Source organism: Gobio gobio (genome assembly GCF_949357685.1).
Source record: "Gobio gobio genome assembly, chromosome: 1".
In the NCBI taxonomy this organism is placed as follows: Eukaryota; Metazoa; Chordata; class Actinopteri; order Cypriniformes; family Gobionidae; genus Gobio; species Gobio gobio.
In genome coordinates this window covers 71,408,244-71,436,190 of record NC_137097.1, presented here as the reverse complement: position 1 = coordinate 71,436,190, position 27,947 = coordinate 71,408,244, and the positions used below count along the sequence as shown (strand labels likewise).

Sequence of the window (27,947 nt, the reverse complement as noted above, 5' to 3'; positions counted from 1 at the left end):
ATCCCTTTTTATTGTCAAGACTGTTGTCATCTGAAAATGTAAGAGCACGGCTGTTGGTGGCTGGGTGCAATAAGCTGGGACATATCCTGAGAAGCAATTTACAAGACTTGAGTCAAAGAAGTGGCGTGAAATAGACCCGGTTTTTAAAACAATGCATTGTAGAGATATTCAAGGACTTGAGCAAAGATTATCAAGTTTTTTTGAAAAACCCAGATGTCCTGAATGAATGGATAGATGGGTATGATCATCTTTTTCCTTCAATCGTTGTAAGTGCGGCTGTGGAAGACTGGGTAGAAGATGAAAGCTGTTTACTGACTCTGAAAACACCAGTTCTGGAAAGGTTTGATTCAGCTGGGAAGAAGTCTCTTTACTTGATATGTGTTAAAGTTTCCAACATGCAGTTTTTGAATGGAGTTTCTTCAACAAGATGGACACAGTTCTTTGGATCCCTAAAGGCAGCTGGCGTACCCTGTACAAATGTCCGATTGACAAGCGGACAGGTGACCTCCAGTGGAAGATTGTACATCGGGCAATAGCTACAAACAGACATGTGGTACACCTCAATCCTAGTGTTGGGGTGGGTTTGTCCTTTTTGTTCTGAGACAGAGTCAGTTTTTCATCTCTTTGTGCAATGTTCACGATTGGGTAATCTTTTTGATCTTTTAAGTAATTGGTTTTTATTACTGGGGGAAGTTTTCTCTTTTCAATTGTTCATTTTTGGGCCAAAGTATTCATTTAAAAAGAAGAATGTCCTGGGTTTAACCCTTTAAGACCTAAGGGTATTTTTACAATTAATTTTCCGCCAGGTGTTATTTAATAAAAAAGCTTGTAAAACATCAACCCTGTTGTGCACAGACAATTGACACACCTCTTTTTTTTCAAGACAAGTTGCACTGTCAGTATATTTGTGTTGCATTGATGTCACCTGAATGTAAAATAAGTTATGGGACCATAAAGACAAATGAAAACATAAAACGGAAATTGAATCACTCAAATATTTATTGAAAACACACACAAATAAATAAAAGCTAAGCATATTTCCTCTGGAAAACAGTTTGTTCAAGTCTTTGGAGTCCTGGAACTCAGGAATAAACATGATAACTTATACAGAACCAAAACTATTTACATTTTTCCAAAAAAAGTCCAGGCGCTTTTGGCCTCTTTGGATTTTGGATATTTACTGGTGCCAAGCCTCAAAACAGTTCCTATCAGGAACTTCTCCTCAAACTTTTTCCTTAAACTTTCTCCACAAAACTACTAAAAACTGCAGCGCGTCTCTCTCTCTATCTCCTCAACACTAGCCGTGCGTCTCTCTCTATCCACAATAACAGAGCTGTGGCTCATGCGTAATGACGCACACCAACGTGGATGACGGATCAGCCTGTCATTGGTCAAACCCTCATCCAAAATGGCAGCTAGCATCGCGCTAGCGGCAAAAATGACGGAAAATTTATAAATTATGGACATCAAGTGGATATATCTTGGATGTAAGCGTTTTGATTTATTGCTGAACAACTCCAAAAAGATGCACATGTTCCAGGCTGGATAGAAAACCTTCTGTAAAGGTTACAAAGACACCCCCGTGATGGCTAGCTCGTTAGCTTTCTGCTGGAAAAAACGGTAAGAAAATCGATAAAAGTTTCATGAAATAATATAGATATTTATCGGAGGTGCCGTGTGACGTCGTGGGCGATGCCGTCGGGCTCTTTTTTATCTGGTACTGCAAAACTGTCCATTTGGAAGACAAGGAAAAACAGACTGTTGGGGCAAAGTTCAATAAGTGTTTTGCCTATGTTTTTAGGTTTGGTAGCTTCTCGACTGAGGGTTGAGTGTGCATATTACAAGATGGTGGAATCTTTACCAAAGTTTATAGGAATATGGGGAATAAATGAAGTACTATGTACATTGTATGATAATGAGTTGGTTTTGAGTTTAAAAAAAAAAAAAAAAAGGGAAGAGTGTAATTTATTTAATAATTTTTTGGTGTTTTTTTGTGTAATTTTTTTGTAATAGAAAGTTGATTGTAATAATAAAGGTGAACTTAATCCTCTCTCTCTCTCTCTCTCTCTCTCTGTGTGTGTGTGTGTGTGTGTGTGTGTGTGCGCATACGCGAGTGGTGCGAGTGGAGGGCGCGTGTGAGAGTGTTTGGTGAGTGCTGTGAACTTTCCTCTTTCTTTTTTCTTCTGCTTTCAGTAATATAGTTTGGGTTAGTGATAAGGGAAGAGTAGAAAGTTGGGGGTTCGTTTTTTAGGCGGCCAGAATTTTTGTCTGCCCGGTGCAGCTTTTCTTGTTTGTAGTTATGGCATTTGAACAGCTGACGCGTCGTCATGGCATTAAGGTGCCGGTCGGGGTGGAGTGCTCCGTTGAGGAGTGTAGCCTCGCAGTTGGAGAAATTGTTGGATGTAGTTGTATAAAATCGGCATCAAGAATGAATAGTGCAATTATACTGTTTTTGGAGTCGATTGAGAAAGTTAATAAAGTTGTAGAACAAGGGATTGTGGTAAAAGGGGAACATATTGGTGTTTTTCCGATGGTTAATCCGGCGAAAAAAATTGTGATTTCGAATGTTCCCCCGTTCATTAGCGATGAGGTTCTAGAACGGGAATTAGCAAGACATGGACAGATAGTTTCAGCAATTAAAAAGATACCGCTTGGTTGCAAATCCCCATTTTTGAAACATGTTGTTTCTTCTCGTAGACAGCTATTCATGATTCTAAAGGGTGATGAAGAAGAACTAAGAACTAAACTAAACTCATTTGTAAGTCGCTCATTTGTAAGTCGCTTTGGATAAAAGCGTCTGCTAAATGACTAAATGTAAATGTAAATGTAAACTAAGCATTAAAGTTCAAAGTGGAGAGTTTTCAATATGTGATTTTTGCCACAACTGAGAATATGAAGTGTTTTAGGTGTGGAGAGACAGGACATCAAGTGCGGTTTTGTCCAAAGCATAATAAAGTGGGCCAGAATGAGGTAAATAATCAGAATGAGCAGGTTACAAATGAAGCTGAGCAAATCGTAAGCACACAGAAGTCTAGTGAAGCTGTAATGGTGGACAAGGTTAAAAGTACTGAGGTTAATGGGAGGAGTTTTGATACTGATTCAAAGACATTGGAAGGGGAAGTGTTGAAAGAAGTGATTGAAGCTACGGTAGATGAGGGTAGTGTAATGATGGAGGATGAAGAAATTGTGTTCAAAGTTCCTGTAGTAAAGAGGAAATCAAAACAGAGTGAAAGGGGGACAAAATAAAAAAAACAAATAATGAGTAGTCAAGGATTAGAAAAGGAGGGAGGGGATAATAGCACAGAGGATTCATCAGATGATTCCTCTTCTGATGCTTCTTCTCTGGCCAGCTTTGGTGAAACGGAGTGGACAGCTGGTGTTGGGCCTTTGAGTGAGAGGCAGGAGCCAAGCGGATATACGCTGGATAAGGTTCAGCGTTTCTTGAGTATAACAAAAGGCAAACAAAATGTGGTAATAGATGATTTTTTTCCGGATCGAAAACTCTTTTTGGAATCAGCACGGGCGTTGATGAGTGAGAGGGGATGGAGGGATAACAAGTCAAGAATTTCATAGATTAGAAAAAAAAGTTGGTACAAAAGTTACGTGCAGAAAAAGTGTGACTGGATTTGTGAGTAAAATTTCAAGTTGATGTATTTTTCTTTTTTGTTTTCTTTTTTAATTGTAAACTTTATGATTGGTTTGTTTTATATATTTTTTATGATTGACTTGAAGTTTGCCACACTAAATGTAAACGGAGCAAGGGATATTAAGAAAAGGAGTCAATTTTTCCAGTTAATGAAATTGAAAGGTATAGATATAATGTTTGCTCAAGAAACCCATAGTAATGATTTAAATGAAGTGGACTGGAAAAGGGAATGGGAGGGGGTGGCAATTCTGAGTCATAAGAATAGTACAAGTGCTAGTCGAAACAATATACATGGTTACAAATAAGGGAAAGTGGGATCTCAAGGGCAAGGCTGGATCGTCTGTATGTTTTTGAACATCAATTGCAAATTGTAAAATCATGTTGTATTAATCCTGTGTGTTTCTCTGATCATTACATGGTGATTGCAAGTGTTTATATATACGATGTTTAAAAATTAAAAGTGCCTATTGGATTTTCAATAGTGCTTTGTTACAAGATGTACATTTTAAGGAGTGTTTAGATTTTTTCTGGAAGGAATGGAGAGGTAAAAAGACAATGTTTTCAAGTGTACAGCAATGGTGGGATTTGGGGAAGAAGCAAATACATCAATTATGTGTGCAATACAATTTCAATGTCACCCAGAAAATGGTTAAAAAAATGAAAGCTTTGGAAGATGATATTATAGAGCTTGAAAATGGTAGTGATTTGACTGGAAATCAAGTGAATGCTTTGATTGGAAAGAAAGCAGAATTAAAGGATCTGTTAGGTAGTAAAGCACAGGGGGCATTGATCAGATCCCGTTTTCAGAATTTATCTGAAATGGATGCTCCATCCAAGTTTTTTTTCAGCCTGGAGAAGAAAAATGACCAAAGCAAAACCATTCACTGTCTTCGGGCAGAAAATGGGCAAGAGCTCACTGAAACTGCTGATGTGCGCAGGAGGGCTGCTGAGTTCTATAAAGATTTGTTTAAATGTGAGTATGCAGAAGACCATGAGCTGTTGCAAGAGTTTCTCGGAGGCCTACCCCAAGTGCAGGAGGAGGCAAAAAGAGAGTTGGTGAGCCAATTATCTCTGGGAGAGTTGCATGCAGCCTTAATGAGCATGGAGAATGGTCGGGCTCCAGGGTTAGATGGTAACTGTTAACTGTTGATTTCTATAAAGCTTTCTGGGATCTGTTGGGCAAAGACTTGTTGGAAGTTCCCTTTCGAAAGGGAACTCACGCTGCGTCAAATTGATGCTACGGGGAACGCCCTCGGCGTGACTGGTGTCTGAAGCTACTATCGAATCACGGCAAAGTCTTTGACCAACGTCAGCCCATGACGTCATCTTCGTGCGACCCGGAAGTATATAAGGGCGCTGTGCCAACACAGATACATCTTTTTCGTCTTCAGGGACTGTCTGTTTGAAGCGGTATCTGCGGATCTGGTAAAGTAAAAGAGAGAGAAAATGAAACGTACAGAGAAGACTAAACAATGCTTTAGGAAGTGTGCCGACCCGTGTCAGAGGTTTCTGACATCGGAAGACACACACACTGTGTGCGTTTTCTGCCTGGGCGAAGAGCATGCACGGGCAGTTCTTGAGGGAGCTGCCTGTGCAAACTGTGAGCGTTTTCCCGTGAGAACGCTCCGTTCTCGTCTGGCCCTTTTCCTGAGGGGAGAGGGTACAACATCTGGGGCTGCCGATGTGAGTCCCGCTCGCGCTGAGGCGGAGCGGCGGCGTACATCGTGGGGCTCCCAGATGGAGCTCGCTGATCGTCTGGAGAGAGGCGTGGTTCTCTCAGACGATCCGGCGGCTGACGAGAGCGAGCTGCAGGTTGACGTGGAGAACGAGAGTTCTCCGCCGAGCTCTGCAGCGGGTGCTCTTCGGGACGGGCAGGAGATGGCTGAGGAGGGTGGAAACAGCGACCAGGATCAGCCTGGATCCTCTCAGCCACCCTGTCCCGCGTACGCCGAGTTGCTGGACGCTATGGAGCGCGCCGCGGACAGGCTGAGGCTGCCCTGGTGGCACGCTGAGGGAGAAGTCACTCGTGGAAGGCTCGACGATCGATTTCTCCCCGGTCATAGGCCAGCACCCCAGATGAGCCTTCCATTCCTGGAAGAACCTGGAAGAATGGAAGAACCCGTTGTCTGCCCGCATTCACCGACATCAGCGGACAAGCTTCGCTGATGTCGAGGGAATGGGTAGACACGGGTATGAGTCGATGCCGCCCATAGACGAGACGTTCGCGAACTATCTCGTCTCTGGGCAGGCATCGACGCTGAGAGCTCCAACTCTGCCATCCAAACCGCTTAAAACAACCTCGCGGTTAAATGGCAGGGCGCACGCGGCAGCAGGTCAGGCTGGTGCGACCCTGTACACGATGGCGGTGCTGCAGGCGTACCAGGCGGACCTGCTGGAGGATCTCGACCAGGGGGCCGGGCTGTCCCCTGAGGTGGTTTCTGAGCTGCGCCGCACCACAGACCTGGCTCTCCGGGCCACCAAGCAGACTGCCTCTGCTATCGGCCGCTCAATGGCGGCTATGGTGGTGACGGAGAGGCACCTGTGGTTGAGCCTGGCTGATATCGGGGAGAAAGAGAAGGGCTTTCTCCTCGATTCACCGGTTTCACCGACTGAACTTTTCGGCACCTCCATGGAGGCGGTGGTTGGAAAGTTCAGGGAGGTGAAGGCGCGCTCAGCGGCATTCAGAACGTGCATACCGCTGAGATCCGCGCCCCCACCCAGGCAGGTGGGATCTGGTCCTTCACGGCTTGAAGGCCGTAGACAGGACCAGAGGGTTAGCGTCTCCTCTCGTGGCCCCCCTCCGTGGAGGAGTAGGGCACAGAGGAGACGGGAGTCCCGCAGGAAAAAGGATCTGAGGGAGGTGATCCAGGACAAACGCTCTCGGCGTTGGTGATGGATCACTTCCCTTGAGGGCAGTTACATCTTAGCCCTCTCCTTTTTCCTTTTTAATGTCTTTTAATGAATTTTTCCCAGGCGCTTCTTACATCAGGCCTGAGGCGGGCCCATGATGAGTAAGAACTATGTTCTGACGGCCCGCCCGGACTTGCTCAGTGAGAACGCCGCTTTCAGGCATGCAAGGGCGGTAGAACATGGCGGTGAGAGCTGCGCAGTGAGTCTTCGCTCGACGTGCCGCAGGTGAGAGTGGTCATTTTTGTGTATAACACTAAAAGATGTGTTTCTTACCGACCCTGGTTCCTGTATAGATATGGGTATTTATGTCAGAGAAACTGTAGTTCCCCTGTAGTAAGAGGCTTAGTACAGCGCCAGGCTCTGGGCTGTGTAGGTGAGCGTGTGTTGGCTTTCCCTGGGCGGTCAAAATGGCTCGAGGCAGGCCACCGCGCACGGTTGTCACATATATGTAAGGAGGGCCTCCTCTCATGTTGAGAGTGGTGTGTAGGCCGCCACTCTTTTCTTTGAAATGTTTGCGGAGTACTAAGCGGTAGCACACCCTTCTGGGAGAGTGGAGTGCTTTGTCTACCGCTTAGGGGTACTATGTGTCTTTGGTGACCCTAAGCCACTTCAGGTTGGAGTAGTTTGTCTCTTTTAGAGTGTGTATAAGACTGAGCGCTGTGGCGTCAGTTGGGATGTGGATGACGGAGGTGCGTTGCTGAAAGCATTTGTCACCTCTGGCTGTTCACTACGTGATTCTAGCCGGTTGTACCATTCCTGCGTATGTTAGCCTCCTCTCATGAGAGTCGTTGGTTCAAGTAGCAGCCAGCTTGGCAGAAAATTCTGGCAGTTGCTTTTCGTCTATTATAGACTCGTACAGCTTGTAGGCTCACAAGCCTCCCTGGGAATGGGTCCCCATAGCAGTGCGATGGGTAGTTATTAGTCAGCCAGTGGTCTAACTGTCAAGGTTTTCGTAGCAGTCAGGGTGAGCTTGCTACCAGGTGGTAGGCCTCCCTGGAAACGCGTTCCTGAGTCAGGTACTAGGGAAGCTAGCAGGGCTTGCTATCAGGTAGTAGGCCTCATCAGGCCTCCTTGAAGGCCAGGGCAGATGGTTGACATCGGTATGGCTAGCCTGACGGGCTATCATGTGGTAGGCCTCATCAGGCCTCCATTGAGACGAGCCCCTAGGGTATTTTTTGTTACTCTCACATTTTGAAAGCAAAATGCTTGTTTCAGTTGGCAGGCCTCTAAAGTTAGGCCTCGCTGGAGGAGTGCTCTGAGTCTCAGTCACTTAACGGTTAGCACGGTTGAGTTTGTGCTAGCAGGTGGTAGGCCTTACTAGGCCTCCCTAGTAGGCTTGCGATCAGATAGAATGCCTCATCAGGCTTCTTTTTGAGAGTGAGCTTCCGGAGTAGGTTTCCCGGGCAGCTAGCATGACTTGCTATCGGGGTAGGCCTCACCAGGCCCCCTGGGAGGGCAAGTATCGATGCGGGGCATCGGGAAGAAATAGCTCGGCCGGCTATCAGGGTATAGGCCACGAACTTAGCCTCCCTATGCTCGGCTGTTAGGTGGAAGGCCTCAGTTAGGCCTCCCTGGAGGCAAGTACCGATGTTTGGGCATCGAGAGTATTCTAGCTTGGCAGGCTATCAGGTGGTAGGCCTTATTAGGCCTCCGTGGAGGTACCGATGTTTTGGCATCAAGGTAGAGCTAGCCTAGCTGGCTATCAGGTTATAAAAGAGCCATTACGCTCCCCTGAGGGTCGGCTGTCAATTGGAAGGCCTCAATAGGCCTCTTGAACAAGGCACATTATCAGTTGGAAGGCCTTGACCAGGCCTCACTGGAGGAAGTACCGATGGTCACATCGGTACAACTAGCCTGCCGGCTAGCAGGTTGCAGGCCTCCCTGGAGGCCTGTTGTAGTTGGAAGGCCTTAACCAGGTCTCTCCAAAGGCGAGCACCGGTGCACGGCGTCCGGGTCTACGGCCTAGCAGGTTATCAGGTGGAAGGCTTTACAAAAAGCCTCCCTGAAGGTGAGTTCCCAGGTTGTGGTCACTAGAACAATAGCATAAATTGCTATCTGACAGTAGGCCTGCACCGGGGTGACCCAGAGGCAGGTAGTAGGCCTCATCAGGCCTCCCTAAGGCGTTCCTGGGGCCCAGTCACTTGAGAAACAGTTAGCAACAAGGCGCAAACAGGTAGCAGGCCTCTCCAGGCCTCCCTAAAGGCTGGCTATCAGGTAGTAGGCCTCAATAGGCCTCCTTTGAGGTTGAGTTCCCGAATCTGGATACTCGGCTAGCCTGCGTAGCTTGGCTGTCAGGTAGTAGGCCTCCATTAGGCCTCCTTGAGAAAACAAGTTAAGAAAACAGTTTTCCAGTTACCTTGACAGACAGCTTCAACTGTTATCAGGTGGCCCACGGGACCTCCCTAGACGTAACCTCAGCAGTTAGCATGCTTCGCTGGCAGGTGGTAGGCCTCTCTAGGCCTCCCTGAAGGTGAGCTTGAACGCTCTTAAAGTTGGCATATATTGCTGTCAGGTAGTAGGCCTTACTAGGCCTCCCTGAAGTTGAGCTTGAACGCTCTTAAAGTTAACATATATTGCTGTCAGGTAGTAGGCCTCACTAGGCCTCCCTGAGGGTTGGATTCCCGAGCCAGGACGCTCGGGCAGCCAGCATGGCGTGCTGTTAGGTAGTAGGCCTCTATTGGCCTCCCTGGCGGAAGAACTCGCTATCAGGTAGTAGGCCCACGGGGCCTCCTTGAAGGCGAAGTTCCCAAAGTAGGCACTTCTTGGTTGACAGTTCTCTATGGTAGAACTTGTGTTAGTTGGGCCTACAGCTGGGGGTTACCCGCCAGGCAGGTTCAGCTGCTCCCCTCAAAGAGGGTCGTCTATGAGCATTAAGCCGCCTGAGCCTGGTCAGTCGGTCGTAAGCCTCTTGTGAGGCCTCCCTGTTAGATCAGTCCGTAGGCCTTTCCGGCCTCCCTACTGCTTTGAAACACAAGCATCTGGTAGATTCTTGATTTGAGCAGGCAGACTCCCCTGGCTAGCAAGGGTTGTAAAGCGCTACGCTGAGTATTGCTCTCTAGGATAACCCGTCTCTGAGTTCCGGGCTGAGTAGGACTGCCAGTTTTTCAGTCCCTTAGTTTGGATGCCCCTGGGCACCATCCAGAGGCTCTGTTTCTGAACAGACAGGGTTGGCTAACCGAAGTGTCCCTAACACTTAGGGCACCAGGTCGGGCCTCCCTGGTGGCATTCGGGACAACTTGTTTCCCGAGTAGTGACTGGCTGGGGCTCCTTCGGGTCCCCTAGCCACATTCCCTTAAAGGGACCCCTTCTGTCGAAGTAGTGGTCCCGGGCCTTTGAGTAGTCTAGATAGAACCTCACGCAGCTGCGTTAGGGTTCCGTTTAGGTGTATAGCTTGGGCTATGACCGTAGGGAGTGCTGTCGCTGTCAGCCCAGTGTGACATGAGGGGGAGTTGCTCAGGTTTTTTCAGTTGAAATTACTTGTGCTGACAGTTGTCACTGTCAGTGGGCAGACACTCCCCTCAGCATGGTGGCGTTGGTATAGTGTTCCCCGTAGCGTCAATTCGACGCAGCGCGAGTTCCCTTTCGAAAGGGAACGTCTTGGTTACGTATGTAATCTCTGTTCCCTGAGAACAGGGAACGAGACGCTGCGTCGCAGGCCATGCCTCGGGGCCTGTCTGCCATACAGTCCCTTCAGACGAAAGATGTATCTGTGTTGGCACAGCGCCCTTATATACTTCCGGGTTGCACGATGATGACGTCATGGGCTGACGTCGGTCAAAGACTTTGCCGTGATTCGATAGTAGCTTCAGACACCAGTCACGCCAAGGGCGTTCCCCGTAGCGTCAATTCGACGCAGCGTCTCGTTCCCTGTTCTCAGGGAACAGAGGTTACATACGTAACCAAGACGTTTTCTGTGACAGCATTGCTAGAGGGCAACTGCCTTTGAGCTGCAGGCGGGTAGTATTGACCCTTTTACCCAAGAAAGGAGATCTAAAAGAAATCAAAAACTGGAGACCTGTTTCCCTGCTTTGTGAGGATTTTAAGATTTTATCGAAAACTTTGGCCAACAGGTTGAGAAAAGTGATGGAGCAAATCATACATGCGGATCAGTCTTACTGTGTGCCGGGCAGATCCATTCTAGACAATATTGGACTAATTCGAGATATTTTTGACACAGCTAAAATTACTGGTGAAAATTTTGGACTGGTCTCATTAGACCAAGAGAAGGCTTTCGACCGAATTGAGCATCAATATTTATGGAAAGTGCTTGAGAGTTTTGGTTTTCCTCAAAATTTTATAGGAATTATTAAAGTAATGTATGGTGACATTGAGAGTGTAGTAAAGGTCAACGGTGGCTTAAGTGCACCCTTAAAGGTTAGAAGGGGCATTCGGCAAGGCTGTTCAATGTCAGGAATGTTTTTACTCAATTGCAATTGAACCTTGTTTATGTAAACTGAGAGAGTCTCTAGAAGGTTTTTTATTGTCCAGAGAACAAAAGTTTCATATATCTGCCTACGCGGATGATGTAATGGTTGTAGTTAAGGGGAACACTGATGTGGAAAAGCTTAAAGAGATAGTAGGAATGTATGGTAAAGTGTCTTCAGCGAAAGTGATTTGGTCTAAATGTGCAGCTTTAGAAGTAGGTAGGTGGACTCAAGGCAGGCCAAGTTTGCTAGGTGGATTGTCATGGGCTACTGAGGGTGTTAAATATTTGGGAGTTTTTTTAGGGAAGGAATATTTTGTTATGAAAAATTGGGAAAGGGTAATAGAGACGGTTGAAGGAAAATTAAAAAAGTGGAAATGGTTATTTCCGCGAATGTCTTTTAGAGGGCGCATCCTAATTATTAATAATTTGGTAGCAGCAACCTTATGGCATCGTCTGGCAGTACTTGAGCCACCTACAGGGGCCTCATTTATAAACGTTGCGTACGCACAAAAGAAGGCGTACGCCACTCTCAACGCAATAATTGGTATTTATAAAAAGCAAACTTGACGGGAAAATGTGCGGTCCTTCACGCAAGCTCTGACCCAGGCTTACGCACAAAAACGGGTGAAATGAGAAATGGCGACACCGTCGGCAGATGGAAGAAACACGTGAAAGTGTGTGAAACTGCAGACCGTTGTGTAAAAGAAATGGCTATAGGTACTGCCTCTCATAAATAACTTGAAGACTTCACAAAGCAAGTATTACAATTAACAGCCTACACAAACACCCGTTCGATCTGCAGTGTAAAACAAACAAAATCAAACGAAAATTACAACAGAAATGCAAAAAAAAAAAAAGAAGTAAAATATGTTCTGCAACAATATTCTCCTCATAAATAATATGGTAAACAGAACGAAATAATGTACAAAACTGATATTCTTGTCAATGTGTCCATCTGGCGGAGCAGATATAGATGCAATTAGATAGACAGATAGATAATTAGGGAGATATATAAATAAATAGATAGATAGATGTATGAATTGTCCACTGGGGAAAGTTGTTTTCATAGTAAAAATTTCTTCATCAGCTACGGAATCATGGTATTCATGCAAATGCCTTTAGTTTGTTTTATTTTCAATAAAATAACATATGACGTATGTCTCAACCATTCAGAAAGCTGCAAGAAATTACATTTGCACTGAACTATTTCCCATTTCCATGTAGATAATAGGGATAGGAATTAATAGGGATTCCCCTAATTGCCGGCAGTCTCTCATCAAGAGGGGTCAGCTCCGGTGTCCCCTCTCCCCCACCCGTGGCAGACCAAGCCTGTAGTGCTTCAGTCAGAAATTGAAGCTTTCGGGCCTCGATCGCCCCCCGGTGGCCGGTCCCAGTATAGCTCCTAAACCCCGCCTCTCCATGTATTACAATGGGCGCGAGACACACTAAACAATTTAATTACACTTCAAATAATTGTTTCCTAAAGATGGTTTCTGTCATTTTAGGCAGTTTTTAATACAATAATTTCATTTCAAGTGTTCGTTTTTTTAATAAGTTTAGTTTTAGTGAGTTATTTGATGCTAGAAAAACGAGGGGTGTGACGTCATGATTGACAGCTGAGATTGACGGCTTCTCTGAATGAACTTGTCACTGAGGCACTAACGGACTTTTTTCTGGATTTTTGGGAGGAGATTGGAGCTTTAGCTTTAATTTCTACACTTCTATAACTGTTTATTTCACACCAACATAATGAATTGTTCTGCATCTGCGAGAGTGTGGGCGGGCTTTTGATAATCGCGCCTCTACTTCCTGTTCTCTACTGCGCAACTCCGGTCCCGAGATCGCTACTGCGCAGACTCGGTCCCAAGATGTCAGCGCCGTGAGCGGGCCTATGAAAGCTTCAACTTTGGTCAGCGGAAGTCAATGAAGGCGCGTCGTCCATATTTTTTTACGGTCTATGTGGCAGACACACTCTGGCGATGGAGCGCTAGACGCTTTTTTGCCTCGACTTTGATGTCCGATCATTTCTTTTTTATTTCGGCCACGGTCCGAGGTTGTGAGGCTACAGCATTTACGGTGTCTGCAACCTTTTGCACCTCAAGTGCCTTTTTGGCATTAGTAGGCTAATGCCCACACTGTGCCCTCCAAAAAATATTTTTCTCCTCTTTTCCACCTCGCCAACGATAATTTCTACTTCACATTGAGTGAAGTTACGTTATTTTGGTTTCCTCTCTGTATTTGCCATGATTTCACAATCGATAAATATTAACTCGTGGGCGTTTCACAGACTATTTATGGGCAACTATGGGCGTGACATGAAGCCGCAAAAGCTGCGCTACATTTAGAATTGATTGTGATTTATTAAGGGAAAACTGCGAAGGATGTGCGTGCGCACGGTTTTATAAATCCGAATATTTCTGTGCGTACGCGTGTCCTATGTTTCATCCGTACGCCACTTCTGACGCAAATCCTACGCAAAGTTTTATAAATGAGGCCCCAGGTCTTTTATCAAAAGTTCAGGCTCTAATTGTTGATTTTTTTTGGAATAAGATGCACTGGGTACCACAATGTGTTTTATGTTTAAAAAGGGATGAGGGTGGGCAGGGTTTGCTGCATCTAGAAAGTCGCAAAACAGCTTTTAGATTACAGTTTATTCAGAAATTTTTGTATGGTAAAAGCAATGCAAGGAAAGCTGGTAAAAATCTTATTTTGAAAAAAGTAGGAGATTTGGGATTAAGTGAGAATTTGTTTTGGATTAAATGTGAAACCGGAGATATAAAAAGTCTTCCCTCATATTACCGCAGTGTTTTTAAGGCTTGGTCACTAGTGAGAACTGTAAGGACTTTGTCTATGCCATCGCTTCATTGGCTACTTGAGGAACCTTTAATCAAAGGTGCAAGGCTGGATGTTGCTGCACAGACAATGACTGGAATGACAAGCATTCTAATAACAGCAAAAATGACTACTTTGCGACAACTGATAAGAGTTGCTGGGAATGATTTTAAAAATGTGGGAGATGTGGCACAATGTCTGGGTCTCAAATCACAGAGGATAGTGGATCTTTTTCTGGACAATATAAAAGAAAATTTGAATGATGAAGACATGTTTTTAATCAGGAATTTTTGTAGTGGACTGTTCACACCAGAAGAAAGTGACATTTTTCCAAGTATGGACATTTTACCAGCGTTTACGGAGGAGGAATTTTCTCATCAACTACTTACGGTTAAAAGTTTTGAGGGGTTGGATTTTTGTGATGTTAGTGGAAAAAAGTTGTATGAAGTATGTGTTAAAGTACTGAATAAAGAAAAGTTGAAAGTGCGGGTAGAAACGCCATGGGCTGCTCATTTTGGGGTTGAAAAGAGTTGTAGACCTGTGTGGAGGACTATGTACAAGCCACCGTTGACCAAACCGGAAGGGGATTTGCAGTGGAGGATACTGCACGGTATTGTTGCTGTACATGCATTTGTTAGCATAATTAATCCAGCAGTTGATAGTAAATGTCCTTTTTGTGAACAGAGGGAAACCATTTTTCACTGTTTTATACACTGTGACAGGTTGAAAAGTTTATTTTTGAGTCTTAATTTCATGTTTTAAGGTTATTTTTTCAGAGGTTGGTTTCATTTTTGGGTTCAGGTTTGGAAAAAAAAGAGAAAGAAAGGACAACTTATTAACTTTGTTATTGGAAAAGCGAAAATGGCTATTTATCTGACAAGAAAGGACAGAATAAAAGGTGAAAGTGGTCGGGATGTAGTACAAGTTTTTAGGAGTTTAATTCAAGTAAGAATCAAGTTTGATTTTATGTTTTATAAAAATATGAAGGATATTAAAGAATTTGAAAATGTATGGGATTATAAAGAAATGCTATGCTCTGTTAAAGATGGAAAATTAACTTTTGCCAATTGTCTTGAGTGAAGTGAATGTTTGTTAACTGTTTTTAAATTGTTTCAAAATAAAGTGTTATAAAATAAATAAAAAAAATTCTCTCTCTCTCTCTCTCTCTCTCTCTCTCTCTCTCTCTCTCTCTCTCTCTCTCTCTCTCTCTCTCTCTCTCGCTCGCTCAGGGGATTGTGGGTAGCGGGAAGACTGCAGGTGCTTGAGCACGTGTGCGAAAACTTTTCTGTTTTTCTTTTTCAACTTGTTTATAGTCATTCATAAATTGAACGTAAGGATTGTTATAGTATTTACCCGCAGACTGCGCATAGCGCAGGGTTGCGAGTAATAATGGAGTCAAACAACGCTTTTTCACGTCTAACTCTCAAACACGGATTCAAGTGCATGCCACAGGAGAACATGAACATTGAAGACGTTTTGCTAGCCGTCAGTCAGAAGGTTGGTGGATTAAATATTAAATCAGCTGCCAGGATGAACAAAGCACTTGTTGTTTTTCTTACTGAAGTTGAGATGGTTGATGAATTAATCGAGACAGGGCTTGAGGTAAACAATATGTTTTTACAATTACTGCCGTTATCTAGTCCCTCCAAAAAAGTAGTGATTTCCAATGTACCGCCATTCATAAAAGATGAAACTTTGAAAGGAATACTTCAGCGTTATGGTAAAGTAAAGTGCGCCGATCAAGATGATCCCTTTAGGACTCAAAAATGCTGACATAAAGCACATCATGTCCTTCCGACGATTCACGTATATAATACCGAACGCACAATATGACCCGATCAATATGAATTATAATATATAATATATCTTTATCAATATGAATTGATAAAGATATCAATCGAAGGTAAAGATTACACAATCTTTATCAGCACGGAACAGATGCGCTGTTATGTTTGCGGTGACCATGGTCATGTTCGGCAGACGTGCCCTAGATCTGTTAACAGTGCAGGAGAGGACAGCTCTAATGTGCGAGAAGAGACAAACTCAGAGCCTCAAAACCGAGAGGAAAATATAAACGATGGCAAACAACCAGAACAGAGAGCTGAGATTTCTGATGTAAGTCAGTCAGAAAACGCAGCTTCTCAGTCTAAAAGTGAGGAAAATACCTATTTACCACAAAAAGACACAGAAGAACAAAGTATTGTGACAAATGAAAATGAATCTGAAGAAGGGAAATTTAGTCAGTGCTCAAATGTAAGTACAGATAATATTCTGTCAGATGATGATTCAGATCATGGAAGTGAAAGTGAAGGGAGTTTTGTTGACATGGAAGAAACCGGTTCACAAGCAGGATCTTTAGAAACGAGTGATACAAACTCCAGACTATATTCTGTAAAACAAATCAGTATCTTCCTTGATAAAACTAAAGGCACCAGGAATCCCCAGATGGAAATGTTTTTTTCCAGATTTGAAAGGCTTTCTTGACTCTTCTAGATATGTAATGACAAATGCAACTCTTGAAGAATTCAATAGACAAAAACGATATCGTCTCAAGAAAATTTTGACTTAAGTAAAAAAGATCCAACGTAGCAATAAAAAAGTGTAACAGGTTAAGATGAAGCTTGCAATAATGGTACTCAGCTGCATTAATATTTCCCTGTTAATAATTATGGCATCCTTGAGCATTGGATCCTTAAATGTTAATGGATGCCGTAGTGTAGGGAAAAGATTTGCTCTTTTTAATTTTTTAACTTTAAAGAAGACAGGTGTAATCTTTTTACAGGAAACTCACACTGATAAATATAACCAGACAGAATGGCTTAGTGAGTGGAAAGGGCAGGTTTTTCTCAGCCATGGGTCAAATGTCAGCGCTGGTGTTGCTATTTTGATATCTGCTAAACTCCAAGGACAGAATTTCAGTATGATTTAGATATTTAAGGTTTATCTTTTTCATTCATTAATGTTTACGCCCCTAACGTTGGATCTGACAGAATTGAATGCTTTAGAAAATTACAAGAAGTGATTAATGGAATTCCCCAAGAAAGAGTAATCGTTGTAGCCGGAGATTTTAATTGCACAATTGATCATACAGTTGATCGGAATCACGATGAGCCTCACCCAAAATCATCAGAAGCACTTAGAAATGTTTTAAAATATCATGCACTTGTTGATGTGTGGAGAGAATCCTTTCCTAAAGAAAAACAATGCACATGGATGAAGATGAGTTCAAAAATTATATCTGGAGCTAGGTTAGATAGAATCTATGTTCAAAAAACTAAAAGACAGTATTTTCTTAAAGGTCCCATGGCATGGCATTTTTCTATTATTTTATAGTGTTTCCTGAGGTGTACTTATATTGTTAGTATGATTTTTACATCATAAAATGTCATAATTTAGAAATAAAAGGCATTTTTTCTATACTGCTGTTTGCCCTGTGGCTGGATGCCCTGTTTCAAGAGGCGTGTCTGCTGTGAGACTTCAGTAAAAATGGCCACTGTTGTGATTGGCTGACATCTTTGCATTTTAAATGAGCGGAGGGGGCGTGGTTTAACGAGGTCTACGACGCACGAGCTGCTGCCAGAGAGACGGATGGACCTGAGTTCACTTCACATCAGTTCTCAGCATGTCTCAGTTCAGTGAACTGTTGTAGTTACAGCATATACTTCAGGTTATTAGTTTATTTCTAGTCGGAGGGGCTGTCACTCATGTCAGAAAGTTAGTAACTTTAGTAAATTATGGATCAGCGCTGACTCGAGACGCGAACCGTTTAGAACGATTCAGTCCGATTTGGTGAACTGGTTCGGTTCACTAAAAGAACCGATTCAAAAGAATGATTCGTTCGCGAACCGGACATCATGGAGACGGAGCGATTGCTAACAAAGTTATTTATAGTTACTACTGAGTTATGAGAGCGCTGTCAGTCAGCGCGAGTTTATTGTGTTTGCATCTTAGAGTTGTGAATAAACACGAGTCCCAGTCACGCCGAGTCCGTCTTCATCATTATTACCAACTTTGTAACACATGCAATGTACCATTACAGCGAGATGAACGAGTTAGTAAGTGTTGATTATAGCATTATTTCTAGATATTTTCCAATCAAATGAAAAGCTTCAGTGACGCGCATTGAGTACACAGCGCAAACAAAGACACAACAGCAGTAATCGTCAAGTAATCCAGTTTATTGTGGGGAAAGCTGGCTAGCCTAGCCGGATACCCTCACGCTTACCCTCCTTCTGCTTAATCTCACGCCGCCTATGGTGCCTCCGCTGTGGGCCAGATGCAGTACTGGGGGTCGGGGATGTTGAAGGCCGAGCTTCGGCGTGTGTGAGGTTTATCTCTAAAGATGTGGCTCTGCCGATGTTGAGCAGAAACTCCCGACTGTATGCACATTTAAGAACAGATAGACGCGACGAGGACGTACAAAAACACTGACTCACGAAATAGAAAACACCGTTTTGTCGGGAGAGAGAGAAGCCGCAGTGTGTGCACGAATAATAAATAATTAGCTACACATAAGAAATCAATGATCACAGATGAGAAGGAACTGAAAAAAGACTTCTGTTTCCATTTGTACATCCAAACACTGAGAAACTGCCAGCATTCACTCGTTCACAAGTAATGATCTCTCGAGCGTTTGCATGGGTGTGCCAGATTCTCTGGGCGGAGGAAAGGGAGGTAACCATTCCTGCTTGGACGTCAAACCAGGAGACTTCAGGATTGGCTAGTCTGGCCTGTCATTTTCTCAAAGGCAGAGAAAGACAGCCAGAACTCGGTTTTACACCGATCAACATTTCTATCCACTTGGGGACAATATTCAGGCTAGGGGAACTCATATTAATGTTGAAATACCTCATAAAATGAAAATTTCATGCCATGGGACCTTTAACAGCAGTATTAGTCCCACACCCCTATCTGATCATCACTACATATCTGTCACGGTCACAACATTGAATACTCATAATAAATCTTACTGGCACTTTAATAATAGATTGTTAAAAGATCACTCTTTCATGCACTCTTTTACTCTTTTCTGGAGAGCTTGGAGAGAGAGAAGGTCACAGTTTAAATCCTTAAGCCAATGGTGGGACATTGGAAAAATCCAGATGAAGTCTTTCTGCCAACAGTCTATACAAGATAATACGAATGAAACTAAAAAGAAGATAAAACTTTTGGAAGAAGACATTTTCAAGCTAAGTAGCTCCATAAGTGGAGAAGATGGGAAAAGTGAAGATCTGCTTGAACAGAATACATTTATTTAAAAAAAATCTGTATGAAGAAAGAGACCAAGGAGCAATAGTTCGAGCAAGAATCGCTCAACTTCACAACATGGACACTTCCTCAAAATTCTTTTTTGTCTTGGAAAGGAAAGTTCGAGAGAGAAAAGCAATCGATCATCTTAAACTACCCGATGGGAGAGACATCAGATAAAGAGGAGATTATCTTACAAGACTTGTCATTCTACGAAAAACTTTACAGTGCTCAGTCTTGTGATCCTAAAGCTGTGGAACATATTCTTAATGATGTCCCTAAATTAAATGACGACAACAAGAAAGAACTGGAACATTCACTGTCATTTGAAGAACTAAGTACAGCTTGTAAACAATAGTCTGTTGGACGATCCCCAGGGTTGGACGGTCTGACATCTGAATTTTAAAGAGTTTTTTGGTCACTTATTGGACCTGATTTACATTCTGTTTTTACTGAAAGTGGAAAATTGAAAGTTTTACCTCTGAGTTGCAGAAGAGCCGTAATAACTCTATTACCTAAAAAAGGTGACTTAAGGTCCTTAAAAAACTGGCGCCCCATCTCAATTTTAAACACAGACTACAAGATACTCTCAAAGGCATTAACGAATCGGCTGAAAGAATGCTTGGCTTCCATAGTCCATGAAGATCAATCATACGGTGTTCCAAAACGCTCCATCTTTGATAACTTGTCTCTGGTGCGTGATCTACTACAGTTAACTGACATATACAAGCTTGATGTTGGACTTCTGTCACTTGACCAGGAGAAGGCTTTTGACAGAGTCGACCATCACTACCTCTTTAAAACTCTGACTGCCTTTGGGTTTGGAGAGAAATTTATTTCACAACTCCAGCTACTATACACTGATGTATACAGTATGTTGAAGATTAATGGAGTTTTAACAAGAACTTTTCCAGTGTGCAGAGGTGTTCGACAAGGCTGCAACCTTTCTGGACTTTTATACACCTTGTCCATAGAGCCCTTGCTGAGACTTTTGAGGAAAAATCTACATGGCATTTCAGTTCTTAATTCTGATATCTCAGAAGTAACTAACGTAAGCCTTACAGCTTACGCGGATGACATCACCGTGATAATACGATCTCAAGAAGATATTGAGCACTTGAAAATGAGTCTTGACCGGTATCAGAAAGCGTCTTCAGCACAGGTGAACTGGAATAAAACCAATGCACTACTTCTGGGCCATTGGCAAGAAGAAAGTCCACCTCATCTTCCTCAAATGTGCCAGTGGAAAACAGACGGTTTTAAAATACTTGGAGTCTTCTTTGGTACTGATCAATACATGAAAAAGAACTGGGATGGAATAGCAGAAAAAGTGTTGGGGAAACTTCAGAAATGGAAGTGGATTCAACCTCAGCTGTCCTATAGAGGAAGGGTATTAGTTATTAATAATTTGGCTGCTTCGATGTTGTGGCCTCGTCTGTCCGTTTTAGACCCTCCAACAGACCTTTTACAACTACTCCAGAAACACTTTGTGGATTTCTTTTGGGGAGGATATCACTGGCTGAATACAGGAGTCTTGTGTTTGCCAGTATTTGAGGGAGGTCAAAGCCTTATTCATCTAGTCTCAAAAGTGAAGGCAATGAGATTACAGATAGCTCAAAGACTGCTCTGTGATCGAAACCCTCAGCCATGGATAATGTTCAGTTTAGCCATTTTACGGAACTCTGGTGGAAGAGGACTTGACAGACAATTATTTCTGATGTCAAACGAAATGTTTAAAAATGTCTCTTTTACTAGTTTCTATAAGAATGTCTTAAGTGTCTGGAATCAATTTAAAACGGACAGAGAAGAGCATTTTGGCCTTGACGAACCACTTTTTTATAATTCATGGTTTTACCAAAAAGTTATATCAGATACCGAAATTAAGAATTTTGTTTCCGCAGGTATTTCAAAAGTAGAAGATTTAATTGATTTAGAGGAAAGAAAATTGAATTCAGTACAAGAAATTTGTAGACAAGTTGGGGGAAAATCTGAGAGAATTGTTGGAAATATCTTAAACAAGCTGAAAGAATCCTTTCCAGTGTTACTGAGACAGTTTATTGAGAGGTTTCTGTCTACTGGGTTAAAGCCATGCCTCTTTCCTGAGGTGTTTATTACTCCACATAGTTGGGTCTTTTCAAATACACTATTTATTTTTGGGTGTAAATATTCACGTTCTCAAAGAGAAAATTGTACTCTCTCAAATTTTTTGATTGGTCAAGCAAAATTATCTATTTGGAAGGCATATAAAATTGAAAATGAAGGAAGAACTGTTAATATATTAGCCTTGTTTAAAGCTTTGGTTAAATCTAGAATTAAATTAGAATATGAATATTATAAAATGAATGATGATATGATAAGTTTTCGAATTAAGTGGTGCTTAAGCACAAATTTGTTTTCTTTGATGGAGGATGGACAGTTTCTTTTCCCGTGGTAGTAATGGGAAAGGTGTAAAGTTATATTAAACACCTTTTTTTGTTTAATGTTACAATGTCAAATAAAAAGGTGTTTTAAAAGTCAAAAAAAGTATCTCTCTCTCTCTCTCTCTCTCTCTCTCTCTCTCTCTCTCTCTCTCTCTCTCTCTCTCTCTCTCTCTCTCTCTCTCTGCTAAATTATTAAAAACACACACACACAAACTGAAACAACATCAACACCAAACATGATTTGAGTAAAGATAAAGTAGCAGCACATGATACACTGAAGCGTTTATCTAATGTGTTATATTTACGTCACTGCAGATTATTTAAACTATTATTGAGCATTATTGACAGCATAATACACACGATCATATGGAATAATTTTAGATTTACCCACCTGAAAAATAGACCACCATAACAATGACAATTTCAGAGAAAAGACTGAGTTCTGTGAACAGAAATGGTTTAAATATAATGAATATATATGGTAACACTTTACAATAACAGTACATGAATAGTCATGTATTAATACATTAATTAATAGTTAATTCAACATGAACTCATTTTCAGTGATTAGTGAAGATATGAACTAATCATGAACAAATGAGGAGCTATCATGAACTAAGACAGGAGTCATAATGATTCATGCATGAATAACAGCAGAATTAATACATGTTAGTACATGTTTGATAATTAAGGCATTAATTAACATGTATGGGTAAACTAAATCAAACAGGCTTTCTAAGAATTAATTACAAATAGTATTTACTCAAAAAAATCCCTTTGAGGACTGTAGTAGGCTATACAACAACAACAAAAAACAAAAAACAAACCCATTGTGAAACGTCGTTTAACAGCCGTTCTTGAACAGGTTCTGCTCGATCATCTTCACTAAAATGTTCTGGGTCTGATTCGGGCTCAAATTGGTATGGTTTTATTGACGCCATTATTTCTAATACTACCAGAGCACAGCCTCCGGTAAAGGTAAGGGGCGTGACGTTTCCGACAAACGTGCACTAGGCAGTTAGTGAATCACAACACACTGGGCCAGCTAACCAATCTGAGCCCATTGCTTATTTTTGAGGGACTGGCTTCATAGAACCCGGAAACCATCAGACCGTTTTTAAAAGGAGGGACAGAGCAGTGTAGAATAAAGGTAAAATATATGAAAAATAATGCAATTTTTAAAAAAACGAAGCTTGAACAGGTTACAGTGCACCCCACAAACACAATCAAGCCTTCGAAAGAATGTGTTTTACCACTCCTTTAATTCATTTCCACATTCGTGTTAAGAACATGTTTAAAAATCTCATAAATAAGACAGATATTATGTGAATTTCAGCCATTATGTGAAGACTCCTGGATGAAATTAAAAATGTCAATGAAAAACCCAAACCTGAGATCTTCTCTAAATACGGTGCAACAGAAATCACCATCAGAGGCCTCAGAATATAAAGAGCACAGCAAGAGATCGTCTCATACAGAGATCCTGCAACAAAACCAGATTATTGTGAATTGATTGGCTTGAGACCAGATTTCAGTATTTAGCATCCTTAAATACGTTAAAACATTTTTTTTTTATTTACACACTGTATTATAACAAAGCAAAATCCTGATTTGTGATAATATTGTAAATGACTTATGACTTGTATAGCCAAGTTGATTATACATACAAATTTAAGGCAGCAACATCTTTCTTTTTTTTCAATGTTTGTTTCCCAACAAGAATTAAAAGAGGTTTGAAATGACACGAGGGTGTGTAAATCACCTTTTATAGATCTGAATACTCATGCAATGTCTAATGCAAAAGCACTTCAGCAAACAGATGCAACATAACTGCATTTGGGAAAGGGGCATTGTTTTTCACAAGTATTGCATTTCACATATCCAGAGAAAGGTATATTTCTGGCAGTGTGATCAATAGATTTGATTCACTCACCTTCAGTAACACCCCAGAGGAAAAAAGCTACAAACATCATTATATTTGGGAGAAACACCTGAAGAAAGCCTAGAGTCCTTACACGTTTGGCTGCAGTAGAGTCTGTTAGTGAGGAGTAAAATATTTATTAATAACTTGTTTTGTATTGTAAGAAATGCTATTTACCTGTTTTAATGAAATGTAATTTGCTTGCTTTGAAGGAAATGACACAAAGGCATACAATAGGAAATTCCATATAAAATATTGTACTTGAATTTATATGTTTATGATGCAGAACAGGATAAAATGAGCAAAAGAAAAATAGGTGAAACCATGAAGTTAATCTGTACAACCTGAGGCACACAAGGATGAAGAAGGTGATACAACTGCATTAAGAGTGAAGGTGTCACAGGGTGTTTTGGTGACGGTTCATGTTCATGTTTCATGTTTTCAGTTTGTCATGTTCAGAGTCATGTTTTGTCTTGTCATGCACTACCTGGTTTTTGTCATGTGATTCCCTGGCCCTCATGTGATCCTGCCATGTGTTGTGTCATGTCATTAGTTCATTGTTTAATCATTGTTCACAGGTGTCCCTTGTCCTGTCATTAGCCCATGTGTATTTAGCCCTCATGTTTGCCGTGTGTCTTCGTCTGTTATTGAATGTGTAACCCGCTTGTTGGTGAGTTTTGTGGTCAAGTCAAGTCAAGTCAAGTCAAGTCAAGTCAAGTCAAGTCAAGTCAAGTCAAGTCAAGTCAAGTCAAGTCAAGTCAAGTCAAGTCATTGTTTTATGTTTTGTTTCGGAGTTAAATAAAACTGCACTTGGGTTCAGCAACTTGCCAGTGGATCATATGTTACAGAAGGAGACCTAATGAGGGACACTTAAAGGGTTAGTTCACCCAAAAATAAAAATTGTCTGTCATTTATTACCCACCCTCATGTCATTCCAAACCCGTAAAACCTTGTTCATCTTCAAAACACAAATTACGGTATTTTTGATTCATAACGACATGACCACATTCATGGCCCAGAAAGATAGTAAAGACATTGTATAAATAGTCCATGTAATTACAGTGGTTAAACAAGAATACCGTTTGTGTGCAAAAAATAAATACATACATACATAATGATGATTATTTTACTACCTTTCTGGACCTTGAACGTGTTAATAACATTGCAGTCTATGTGGGGGTCAGAAATCTCTCAGATTTCATCAAAAAGATCTTCATTTGTGTCCAGAAGATGAACGAAGGTCTTATGGGTTTGGAACAACATGAGGGTGAGGAATTAATGACATAATTTACATTTTTGGGTGAAAAGCTGCTGATATTGAATGGACCTTATATGCTGTGATAGGCGGTGGATCAGCTGAGAGTCTCTGAACAGATTACCCATTAAAAGTTCTTTCAGCCAATAGAATTGCTCTGGGGTCCTAAGCGGACACTATTTCACAGGTGGACAAGATCTCTCAACACACTGACGCCGATTCAACATGTCAACTCGGCTGAAAAATATAGCCGACGAGCAGGGTTCCAAATTAAGATCACCAGCCAATGTGGTTGATAACTTTCTAAAGTTACCAGCCAATCAGAACTTCTACTAGCCACATTTCTTCCGGTGAAAATAAAAGAAATTATGAGTGCCACTGAATGCATTTGATCATTTTATTAACATTGTTGGCTTGACAAACACAATGCATACAATTTTAGTTTAAAGGTCCCATGGCATGGCATTTTTCTATTATTTTATAATGTTTCCTGAGGTGTACTTATATTGTTAGTATGATTTTTACATCATAAAATGTCATAATTTAGAAATAAAAGGCATTTTTTCTATACTGCTGTTTGCCCTGTGGCTGAATGCCCTGTTTCAAGAGGCGTGTCTGCTGTGAGACTTCAGTAAAAACGCCCACTGTTGTGATTGGCTGACATCTTTGCATTTGAAATGAGCGGAGGGGGCGTGGTTTAACGAGGTCTACCAGGCACGAGCAGAGCCTGCTGCCAGAGAGACAGATGGACCTGAGTTCACTTCACATCAGTTCTCAGCATATCTCAGTTCAGTGAACTTTTGTAGTTACAAGAATATACTTCAGGTTATTATTTTATTTCTAGTCGGAGGGGCTGTCACTCATGTCAGAAAGTTAGTAACTTTAGTAAATTATGGATCAGCGCTGACTCGAGACGCGAACCCTTTAGAACGATTCAGTCCGATTTGGTTAACTGATTCGGTTCACTAAAAAGAACCGGTTCAAAAGAATGATTAGTTCACGAACCAGACATCACTAATGTACCAGAGACGGAGCGATTAATAACAAAGTTATTTATAGTAACTACTGAGTTATGAGAGAGCTGTCAGCGCAAGTTTATTGTGTTTGTATCTGAGAGTTCTGAATAAACAAGAGTCTCAGTCACACCGAGTCCGTCTTCATCATTATTACCAACTTCGTAACACATGCAATGTACCATTACAGCTGTCGATATGAACGAGTTACGAGTAAGTGTTGATTATAGCATTATTTTTAGATATGTTCCTATCATATGAAAAGCGTCAGTGACGCGCATTGAGTACACAGCGCAAACAAAGACACAACAGCATTAATCGAATGTAATCCAGTTTATTGTGGGAATAGCTGGCTAGCCCGGATATTCTCACGCTCACCCCCCTTCTGCTTAATCTCACGCCACGTTTGGTGCCTCTGCTGTGGGCCAGATGCAGTACTGGGGGTCGGGGATGTTGAAGGCCGACCGGCCAGTGCAGCCCAAGCTTTGGCGTGCGTGAAGTTTATCTCTAAAGATGTTACTCTGCTGATGTTGAGCAGAAACGACTGTATGAGTTACTCACAACTGTATGCACATTTTAGAACAGATAGACGCGACGAGGACGTACAAAAACACTGACTCACAAGATAGAAAACACGAAAACACTGTTTTGTCGGGAGAGAGAGAAGCCGCAGTGTGTGCACGAATAATAAATAATTAGCTACACATCAGAAATCACTGATCACAGATCAGAAGGAACTGAAAAACTGTTTTCATTTGTACATCCAAACACTGAGAAACTGCCAGCATTCATTCGTTCACAAGCCATGATCTCTCGAGGACAAATATAGCGCTTGCATGGGCGTGCCAGATTCTCTGAGTGGAGGAAAGGGAGGTAACCGTTCCTGTTATGACGTCAAGCGTTGTTACCTACTGTTAAGCGTTTTCTTTACAATGAGGAAACATTCGCGTTTTGAGTTCATATTTTTCTGCTTGTCTGTAGCCTACAAGGTATGTTTTATAAATAAAGTGTGTAGTGAATTTGGTGCTTTAATATCACTTTCTTAAGTCACTTCAAGCATAATATGGGTAAGAATGCTTGATTCCGGTGCCGTTGTCTCTTTTGGCAGATACTGCCATCTAGTGGCAGCAGGTTTTCTTAGACAGGTGTGTGTGGAGCGTGCAAGGCCAAACCGGCGAAATGAAAGTCTCAAAATCCAAATGAATCAAATAGGATCGACTCACAAACGAGTCAATGAATGCATGCGCGTCACCGGATCCACAAATGCACATCTTACTCGTTGCACACACAAGTTGAAAGGCATTTGTCTAAAATCATCCAAAACTTCAATGGTTTAAAAGCATTTGCATGAATAAAAGCGTGATTTATGTAATGTAATGCTAGCCAGATGACAGAAAAAATTGGATGCTGCGTTAATAATTTACCAGCTGAGTCTTCTCCTCCCGTTTCTACTAGTGATGCTTGATTCAACTTCCCGTGTCCTGCCCAGATATCCCCAGAGCAACTGGGTTGTAGGTTGTCACACATGGGTTGAAATTTCTAGCATTACGGCCAGAGATGGGCATAAATACTGTACATGGACATTTATTTAAAATACAAATACAAAATACTGTGTGGAAAAATGTATTTAAATAAAAATACAGTTTTTTTGTATATTGGCGATTCAGTGCAGGTATCCCTATTAGGCTGAAATCTATCTGGGCCTATTCATATGTTTTGTTCTAATGTCACATGTCACAATTTCAAGTTTACTGGTTGAATGGAACACGCTGACTTTTTGGGACTTTAGCTTATTCACCGTACCCACCAGAGTTAGATAAGTCCATACATACCATTCTCATCTCCGTGCGTGCCACCGCTGCACTCATGGTACGTCAGCCAAGTTCCATGATTACTGTGCAGGAATGAAAGTATAGTTCCTAACCATATCGGCCTAGAAAAGCGCAACTTTTCATTTTCCGTCAGTCTTAGTACACAATGTAACTATCACAACATGTAAATAGGAAAATCTTGGTGTTATTTTGTCACATATTGAGCAGTAGGCTAGCTGGAGCTGTTTACCTCCAGTCTTTGTGCTAAGCTAGGCTAGCGGTGAGTGTGTCAGAGCACGGAGATGAGAATGGTATGTCCCAAAAAGTCGTAGTGTTCCTTTAACTTGATTATTTGGTTTGGGTTTAAGAAGTGTACTAAACTTTTTCACATGTGTCCTCAAAATGACCCACAACCTAATCAGTTTATATGCGAAGAAATCCATTTATTCACAAACTTCTCACAAGA

The 27,947-nt window shown here is 41.9% G+C and overlaps 1 protein-coding gene across 1 annotated transcript in view; it reads right to left on the bottom strand.

The window, feature by feature from the left end:
• LOC307122935 (uncharacterized protein) overlaps positions 1–27,947 on the bottom strand; it is a gene marked incomplete at both ends in the record, with an annotated part of 85,285 nt that overhangs the window by 6,682 nt on the left and 50,656 nt on the right. The window contains 3 exons of the mRNA XM_079811271.1: positions 21,873–21,923; positions 22,872–22,964; positions 23,415–23,516. Of these exons, the coding sequence (XP_079667397.1) occupies positions 21,873–21,923; positions 22,872–22,964; positions 23,415–23,516 (246 nt within the window). The remainder of the gene's footprint in view (positions 1–21,872; positions 21,924–22,871; positions 22,965–23,414; positions 23,517–27,947) is intronic.